This window comes from Musa acuminata, chromosome BXJ3-3, assembly GCF_036884655.1.
Source record: "Musa acuminata AAA Group cultivar baxijiao chromosome BXJ3-3, Cavendish_Baxijiao_AAA, whole genome shotgun sequence".
NCBI classification, from domain to species: Eukaryota; Viridiplantae; Streptophyta; class Magnoliopsida; order Zingiberales; family Musaceae; genus Musa; species Musa acuminata.
Window position 1 is genome coordinate 3,116,474 of NC_088351.1, and position 9,575 is coordinate 3,126,048.

The 9,575-nt window shown below is 45.7% G+C and overlaps 1 protein-coding gene across 1 annotated transcript; it reads right to left on the reverse strand.

The window, feature by feature from the left end:
- Positions 1-1,156: 1,156 nt before the first annotated feature.
- Positions 1,157-5,366, reverse strand: LOC135632813 (glutamate receptor 2.7-like). The gene is made up of 5 exons (XM_065141604.1): positions 4,841-5,366; positions 3,139-4,445; positions 2,738-3,050; positions 2,240-2,646; positions 1,157-2,166 (listed from the first exon to the last, which is right to left on the reverse strand). The coding sequence occupies exons 1-5, from the start codon at positions 5,130-5,132 to the stop codon at positions 1,627-1,629; spliced, it is 2,859 nt and encodes a 952-aa protein (XP_064997676.1). The 5' UTR covers positions 5,133-5,366; the 3' UTR covers positions 1,157-1,626.
- Between the last annotated feature and the right edge of the window lie 4,209 nt (positions 5,367-9,575).

Genomic DNA, 9,575 nt, shown 5'->3' on the forward strand with positions numbered 1-9,575 from the left:
CAAATTAAGACCCACTACAGTGGACTAATATTAGCACTCCCACCCACGATAGTCGAATCAAGACCCGCTACAACAGAAGTCGCTATGGCAAACTGATGTTGATACTTCAGCCCATGATGATCAAATCAAGACTTACTATGGTGGACTAATATTGATCCTCTTGCTCATGCGGTTGAGCCAACACCTGCTACTATGGACCTACACTCCTACCCAGGCGGTTGAGTACCTACCTTTATAAGTAAAAGAAGGGGTAAGCCCAAAAGAAGACCCAACCTCCCAAGCAGAAGGGAGAGGCAAAAACGGAGAAGGAAACCTCTCGAAGCAGAAGGGGGAGGTCAAAAATTAAGAGAGAATGAACTCTCGTGCGGAAGGGGGAGAACGAAGATAGAGAGGGAGGAAAAAAAGAGAGAGGTCTCTTAAGTTAACACTCATCTAAATAAAAATCGCCCCGATAAGAAAGTACACCTCACCCCAAATGGGCCTCGAACCAACCACAATAGTGCTAGTAACAAACCCAAAGCTAAACAACGATCATATCACCATGTAGGAATGCAGGAAAGATGACATCCTTTGATACCTCAATTCAAAGCGTTAAAGAACATCTTTTTCGGGGGTGGGGAGGGGGACAAATGATATGGATAATCCTAGACATTGCCAACTTCCTCTGCCACGTGGGCTAAAAGACAACACCCAGAACAACAAAGCACAAGGACCAAGGGTTGCACCGCTTACCTTGGCTTCTAGAAATGGGCCCACAGGACCTACTCCTGATTGATACATCAGCAGAAGCTATGCCTCTACATAATGATTGACGGCATGATCCGGCTTCACAAGCCTTCCCTTCCGAACGATCGGTAGAGGGACCATGCCCTACTTGACCCAAAAATGTAAAGGGGTCAACCGGAGGAGCCCTCCCAAAGGTCCACCCTATGCACCAGAGGACACACGCCAGCAAGTCGCTCTTATTAATACCTCCATCGTACAAGGTAAAGGGGGCTTTGTCGAATGCACATCCAAGCCACTTAGCACCCCAAGTATAAAAGTTCCTCAGGCCAAGCATGGGCAAGCGAGCAAGAGCTCTTCACTCTCTCATTTACATCTCTCTCACTTACATTGTTAACCTCTGTCTCTCTCTCTCTCTTTTTGACTTCAGCATCGGAGGGGTCAAGCCGAGATGCTCCCGATGCAAATCTATTGTGCAGGACCCTCGACGCCATCCGGTGGTGACATAACCAAAAAATGACCCAGTAATAAGAACGACCTAGCTCTCCAACCCAACTCCACCATATTACGGGTTGGACTGCGTTGGACTGCCCCCAACAAGCTCCCTGCACAAGATCACAATGCAATGCTAACCCTTTGTGTCAACAAGAGGGAGTCATTGCGAAGAATCTATACTTTTTGCATAGCATCAATCGGGCCAACTCACCCGTCGATGATTTTCGTATTTATTAAATGTTAAGTTTATGAACAGAGTGCCCCCTTGGACTTCCAAGTATGTTTACAATTGAGTGGCACCAACGGAGTAATGGTTAGATGCCAAGTGACAATAAAAGCATGAGGTTACGAGACAAACGGGAGCAGGACATGAACAAGATCATCATGCTTCCTGGACCTCAGTCATTTCTACGGGCTACTGGGTTCCGTGGAGGACATTTCTTCTTCCGGCGAAGTAAAACTGAGCCGTGAATGATTGGATATGCTCACAGGGCTCAAGGAACCCACCAGATGAGGCAGCGCTGCGCCAACTCCGGGTTGCGTATGTTGATTCATTTCCCCAATGTCTATAGCAGCAAAGTCATCCCTCTTCAGGGTAGGACAAGGCAGAGGCTCGTTGACATCATGATAGTACTTGAGCAGTACAACCATTTTCTTCCAAAGTGAACTCTGCCGCCCAGCTGCAGCTTGTAGCTCATCCCATTCCGTGTAGATGAATCTTGCTAAGAAGATCAGCAATGCGAGCACCGAGACAACTCCTGTGATGAGAAAGAGGCCCCCGAAGCTCCTGAAGGCTAGACTCGAAGATGCCAAGTTGTTGCTCTGGTTTGGACAACTTGCCGGATCCCCAAACCATGCCTTTTCGATCTCTGTCATCCTTTCCCCTTCCGTTATGTTTAGGATAGCCCTGGAAATGTCAGACACCAGCGGCGACCCTCTAGGGAAAACCTACAGGACACAAAGATACAGATGCATGTTGAATTCATCTGCAACAAATGAGAAAGGAGGTATAGAAACTTACGAAGCCGAAACCGTCGGTCTTGTAGGTCGGACCGACCATGGCGAAGTCATCGCAATACTGCGATAGGACGAGCCTGAGATAAGGTATCTCATCAAAGAATGCATCGACCCCTCCGTTTGCGCTCCCGTTGGACAAAGCTTCAGCGTACTGCTCAATCGTGCTGTAGTTTTTGAGCTTTTGTTCTTGAAATCCCATCCTTTTGAGCATACCAGCCACGAATGATCCGTCTTGGTACCCAATGGAGGCCCCTGATTTCAAAAGCTGGTTCACGTCGGTCACCGTCGGCTGAAGCTGCTGCACGGTGAGCATCGATGTCAGGCTCGCTGTGTAGCTCGACGTCAGTATCAGCACCACAAACACCCAGATGATCACCACGAACCGTGTGAGGTTGCTCTGCAGCTTCTCCTCTGGAAAAACACAGAGCAAGACCAAATGAGTTGAATTGGTTGTCATCATCCACTCGGAGTAACGATAGGGGTCATCATGATGAGGACATACTATGCGAAAAGACGAGAATGGAGAAGGCGAAGTAGAAGATGATTCCAAACTGGTCCAGTGGTTTCCCAGCAAACTCCTCGTTCTCCCGGTGCTCGATCACCCAGACCACGAACCCAGTAAACACAAAGAAGGCTAAGCTCCCGAGCCAGAGGTCGATGGTCAGCGGCTCCAAGAAGATCCACATGTTCTTGCTCTTGTCCCCCTTCACTGGCACAATCATCGACACTCCTGATTCAGTGAATGGCATTGTGAACTCCACGAATTGAGATCGGTTGGCAAGGATAGTGGTGTCGCCCACCACTGCATCGAAGTTCTGTTCACCAACCCAATTAGTTGGAAGACACACACGATGGTAATCTCATTTATTATCGTTATTCAAGCGGTGTGGCAAGTGAACCAACCTTCAGTTTAACTTGGTAGACGAAGTTGTCGTAAGATTCGGACGAATTGGGGAAGGGGATGTACTCGAAGGGGACAGCATATGGCAGCGAATCCATGACGGCCTGGAAGACGTCGATGCAGAAGCCGGTGACGGTGGTTCTGTCGGTTGCCGGATCCGTAGTCACCTTCACGAACTGGTCGAATCCGTGCTTGACGGGAACGGCGATCCGGAGCTTCTTTCCGTTGGTGGGCATCTCCCAACCTTTGGGCACGTCCTTCGGCTCGCCCGGCCAGATGACGGACCTCAGGCCCGTATCGTTTGTGGACTCGAGATCCCTCGAGATCCCGTTTCCCTGAATCCAGAACCCGATCGTCCTCCCGCTTTTTCCGTTGACATTGACGATCTCGAAGGCCGACGACTGGAGCTGGCCGTCGACGAGCTGGAACTCTCCTGCCAACCCCCGGAATCGGGTGCCCATAATGGCTTCCAGTAGCGCCGGCCCGGTCTGGCTCTCGCCAAGCCGCCCCAAGTCGGTGGAGTTATTCCCGGAATGTAGGCTTTGGAAGGCTGTGCGGGCTGATACCGCCTTTTCGACGGCCATCGCGACGGCGCGGGCCGTGTCGTACGCCCACAACTGGAACACCGTGGGGTCGGTGGGTTCGAGTGTGGGGTTGTCCTGCCGAAATTTCCGCTTGAACCGGGCCGTGAAGTCGTCGATCTCCTCGGATCGGTTCACGTAGGGCCGCACGCCGATCACGCCCTGCATTGCCTCGGCAACCGTCCGCTGATCGAGCAGGTCGAGGACGTCGGTGATCCCATCGGTGGTGATCCACACGTAGCCGTCGTCCATCATGCCCAGCTGGTGTGCCCTCCGGAAGAGGCGGGCGCCGAGGGCGGGGAGCATGTGGACGACGAAGACGCGCGTCTGCATGGTCATGAGCTTGTACAGCTCCTTGTCGAGTTCGTCACTGGTGGCTTCGGTGGGGATGACGCTGCGGTAGGGGACGCGGGCATCGACAGCTTGGAGGGCGTCGATGAGGAAGGGGACGATGCCGGCGCCGTATTCGGAGTCCTCGTAGACGGGGACCGCCTGGCGCCAGCCGAAGTACTGCGTCACCGCGGCGATGGCGCCGACCTGGGAGGAATCGTTGGTGGTGGTGCGGACGAAGAAGGGGGTGTGGGCTGGGGAGAGGGACGGGCTGGACGCCGAGAAGGAGAGGACGGGGACCTGCGTCTTGTTGCCGATTTGGATGACGAAGTCGGCCTCCGTGGATGTCATGGGCCCGATGATGGCCTTCACTTGGACGTCCTTCAGCATCGCCACCGCTGCCGCAAAGCGCAAAGAGTTTAAGGAGTTAGACGTCACTCCAAATATGGACAAAACGCACCTTTCATTCCGCAATTTGGCCCTCGTTACACGGTGGATCAGAGCCCAAGTGGCCACTTCCAGAAGGTACGATTTGCTTATTTGTATTTTATTATTTTTAGTAATTCGAACGACGACTTTGACAAGTCCAAGTCAAACATGGTAAATTTGACTTGCAAGCATAGACAACTACGTGACTGGAGTCATTTTTTGCTGATTGCTTGTCATTCCGAATGCAAGTTTCTTTATGGAATCGAAATCTCAATCACAGCCCCCAGTCCGTCTTGGGTTTTCCTAAGTATCTGCTCTATGCCGTGAGATCAGTGGTGCCATATTGGGGAAGGGGATTGATTACCTGCTGCCGCTGCCCCGATGGCTTCGTTCTCCGAGTCCTTGACATGTAGAATCACCCTCGTGGTGTAGTTGCTATGGACGGCATAGAAGTCTTCTATCGCCATCGAAATGCTCGTCCGGCTCCTCTTCCCCGGCAAAGACCGAAGGTGGAGAATCACGCCGACGTCCACCGGCACGGTCGAATTCTGCGCCGAAACTAGTACTCCGAAGTCATAGTGGCCGGCGAAGAAAGAGAAGCAGCAGAAGAACACGAAGGAAGTGGCCAAGAAGGGAAGACGGAGGAATCTTTCCATCTACTCCAACCGCAGCATCCCCCGAGCCAACCGAGTAGTACTCCCGTCCCTTTAACGGAGGAGGTTGGCTAGAAGAAGAAGAAGAAGGAACAAGTCAAAGTTGGACAAGAATCTAGCGTGTTTGTTTTAGAAATCGGTACAGTAGCTTTGACATATATGGTTTCAAGTGTAAGAAAGCCAGTCCATAAAACCTTGGACTTTGAAGGATTCCGGCCACCGCCTTTGAAACTTGAGGAGAACAAGTGTTGTTCCAGCTTAGAACGGTAAGTGCAGTGCACGAGTCTTTATTGAGACATCCAAGGTCTTAGGTTCAAGTTCATGTGTGAACGTCACGTATATAATAATAATATCTTTTAAAAAATACTTCCTGGTAAACGCGATCGATCCATGACTTTGATGGAAAACTTGGAGTGGGAAGTCTAGAATGATGGTTATAATTCAAGTTAAAGAAAGCGACCAAGTGTTTGATTCTTTTACGCGAAGGTTATGCCAACCAAGTATTGACATCGATGGTCAAAGATATATATTATGATTGGAATAGAAAAACAGAGACGGATTGCTTTCTTTCTTGGGATGTTTGCAGCGTTGGCAGTATCAAATTCATCAATTATGTTGCTGTTGGATTCATTTGAAAGACTTGGGAAGAATGCAGAAGAAGCACAATAATCTCCGTTAGTTATGTGGCATGCAATTAATATGATTGGAAAATTCTAGACCTTGATTTGACTCAGCTCATGGAGAGAAAGAAAGGGACGAGCATGCAACAAAATATTTGGAGTTTGGTCATGGAGAATATAGCCACTAGTCTATGTTGCTTGGAACCCCAATCTATCGTGAATTAGGATGCGTTCAGCATGACTTCCCTATTATTCGATCGCTTCATGTTTTTTATTCTGTATTCGCAAAGTCAACGATTATTTTTTTGATGACAAGTCCAAATGAATGGAGTTGACCTCATTCATGCGTTCTTAGTGTTGAAAGAATAATGTTGTGGTGACGCGGATTGCTTTTCTGTAGCTTCAAAAGTGTCATCAAACAAATTTGTTTGTCTTGTTTACTTGGGTATCTTTGGGGACAGAGACGATCCTTGTTCTTGTCGGGCACAGTGTGATGAAGCTTCACGGTGGTTTCTGCGTCTATTCATGTGTCATCATATTGTATTTCTATAGATTATCTTGTCGGGGGAATGTGTGTCCATCAGATGCTGTTTCATAGTATTGTAATCAGTCGATGAGGAGAGAGAGGATGTCAAGTGGATTCAACGTCGTCATTGCACTGAGACGGGAGGATAGAACGACCGGTTCGTCTCTTTGAGTCCTCCTGCGAGTGCCAACTTGTTCCTATAAAGAAGTTGCCAAATGCAGAAGGTCAATGGCTGGCAAGAACTCGACATTGTCATGCGGGAATAGAAGGATTTGGACTCGAAAGACAAGCAATAGATTAGACGATATAAGAATGCAGCGGATGCATAGTTGTTGTGGGAAGGAATTTTCATGTAAATCGTGAGATCATCGGCGACAGTCGTAGTCTTATTGTGAGGACGCCCTCTTGTGTCGAGGAATGGCCGCCGCCCCAAGAGAGGAAGGATGTAGAGGTGGCTGCACGAGTTGTGTTAGAAGTTAATATAGATCGGATCATTAAGATTCATTATTTCTCCATCAAAATTTTTGGATGTAATTAATTGGAGATACCGACCAATAGTTGTTGGCGAAATAAAGAAACTAAATTCTACAAAATCTATAATCTGAAGATAAATTTTTTTAAAATATTTTAATTCAAGAAAGCAATCATGTTAATTTTGGATGATGAAAGCCAAATATGAGTGAGGACATAAAAGTAAGTTACTTGGCCAAATATAGTGGAGCTTCTTGAGTTTATAGGGCTGTAAACAGATTGGGATCCAAAGAGAAGAGGAAGGCATGATTCAATTTATTTTATTTCATTCTTCATCCATCAATAGATTAGATAGAAATTTTCTTTTATTCAGCTACCTCTTGATCTTATCACACTGATCATTTTCTACATTCTATAGTAGACAAACATACACAGAGGACACCACATATCAAATAAATAGATATTTGATGAGATCTTCATCGAGAAGGCTTAGGGATGCACTTGGGAACGAGGAAGAGGAGAAGAAGATGAGACTATCGTCGTTAATGCAAGAACAGATACTAAGAATTTAATTCTTCCCATACAAGTTAAGGCAACAAAACTCAACCCATTCGATAGCAATCATCCTGCTAATTGGCTTACCAATTTTTCTAGGAATTTATTGGTTCACAGTGATGCGAACAAACAACAATAAATGACTCCTAAGAATGCATTGCAGTCTTTAAGCAAGAGACATGTTAGTGGAAACCCTAGAGATAAATTGCATTGTAAGTGAAGTAGCAGCAGTGAAATGAGCAAAACTTGATGGTTAAAAGTAATGGCTAAACAGGTTGAATCATCAGTTCATCATCCTGTCAAGCATGAAAGAAAGACTTAAAGAGGATAAGTAGGTTCATGGTCTCATTCTTTCAGGAACAACATTCTTATATGCATGCTGCTTTCCCATGTGAATTTTATTTCAACTCTCTTAGGTCTTATCTCTGTAGAGCTGTGATCAATAAAATCTTTTGAAATTAACTATAATATAAATGATTGAAGTATCATATGAAAAAGCTGCTAGATTTGGTTTTGGATGCCCCATCATATCATATACTCCTCACTTGGCTACCTAAAGGTCCTCTTAAATGAACTCCAATGTAAGCTAACCATTTACTTTGCTAGATTCCATGTCTTGATGTGACATCATATTTAGTTCCAAACATATTCTGCCTTATCTGAATTGTCATTCAACATCAGGTTCTCAGTATGGACAGGTCACAGTGGTCAGTGACAATAACTCAGAATCACAACTTGATGATGCTTCCTACTCTTTCATGCTCTATTATTCTGGAAGATCTTATTCATGCATGGATGTGTCTGTTTAGCCTAAATGAAATGTGGCACCAGCAAATCGAAAACACGGTGTAGTGATCAGCTAACATAAATCAGAGAGTCGAAAGCATGAATGGGAAGAAAGGAAGGAACTCATTGCAGTAACCCTAGTGAGTGGGAGAAGTCACAACAGTAACCTACTTCACCCACTACGTGGTGCGGTGGAGAATGATGTAACATACAGGAGGTGGAGGACAAAGCTTCTTCCCCTGGCGGCCACCACCACCACCACCACTCTCTTGTGTGCAACACGTTCTTATCCGGGTCCGTCCCGTGGAGGCAGCTCGATGCCTTCTCCTGGCCGCTCCGCCAATCCGTGTGCGACGTTGGCAACGGCAACTGCCGCTGCAGCGGCGCAGATATAGAGCCAACGTCGTCGACCCACTCGGGCACCGATGTGTGCGGCGATGGCGACCGCAGCTTCTGCGTTGGTGGCCGACTGACTGGCTGTGGGCGTCACCCACCTGTACACCCAGCGCATACAGCGTCGCCATCCACCACAGCCGCGATGCAACGATGCCCCCAAGCCTAGTGTCTACCTAATGGCTTCGACTAATTCAAGCCTAATATAAATGCTGCGGGAAGATATGCATGATAGGTCGATGTCGTTCTTCTGGATAAACTAGAACAAAGGGAAGGCAAGCAAATAATTCATTTCACAGGATCACCAATAGCGTGTAGGTCCCAAAATGATTTGATCCGGTTGGATTTAGGAGGGTTAATTATAAATTATATTATATAATTAGTTAACTTTAGTATTTCGATTCTTATGTTTTTAAAATTTACATTATCAAAGTAAAATATTTAACCTCGTTTCTTAGTTGATGAAAATATTATAGGGCTTACCACTAAGCACATACGATATTTTCATCGATAAAATCAACGATATAAGAAGAAATAAAATTAAATATTTTATAGAGTTCTTAATGTAACTTTTGAAAAATGTAGGGATCGAAATACTAAAAATAATTAATTATAGAAGATTATTTATAATTAGCCCGATTTAAAGCACATTCATATGTTAAGATTTAGTTTCATCCAAAACATATAAAATAAGCTAAATTAATCAACAATTTGAGTTATTATTATATCTTCAACATAGCCTTTTCTATCATAAAAAATTATTAAATTCTCATGTTGACATCCTTTTAATTTAAATTAATAATAAGATATAAAATATTAATTTAACATTGAATCTAAGAAGAGATTAATTAGATCATAGATTAGATATTTTAATTATGAAAGAATATTGATCATAGGAAAACTAAAATATACAATTTGTAAAGCTATCTCCGAGTAGCACAAGCCACAAGGAAACTCTCTAATGGGGAAATAGCGATAGGAATCAAAATGCAAGCAACGAGCACAAATTCTAAACTTCAAACATTATTCTCCATGCATCATGCATCATGATCACGACAAGTCCTATCTTCGTGGAGAAATGGAGTCATTGTGTGG

Bases quoted from the DNA above. Each gene is read 5' to 3' on its own strand.
- LOC135632813 (XM_065141604.1), bottom strand. From the start codon at position 5,132: ATGGAAAGATTCCTCCGTCTTCCCTTCTTGGCCACTTCCTTCGTGTTC. The intron at 4,446-4,840 runs GTAATCAATCCC...GCTTTGCGGCAG, and splicing joins CATCGGGGCAGCGGCAGCAG to CGGTGGCGATGCTGAAGGAC. The intron at 2,647-2,737 runs GTATGTCCTCAT...GTGTTTTTCCAG, and splicing joins CATTCTCGTCTTTTCGCATA to AGGAGAAGCTGCAGAGCAAC.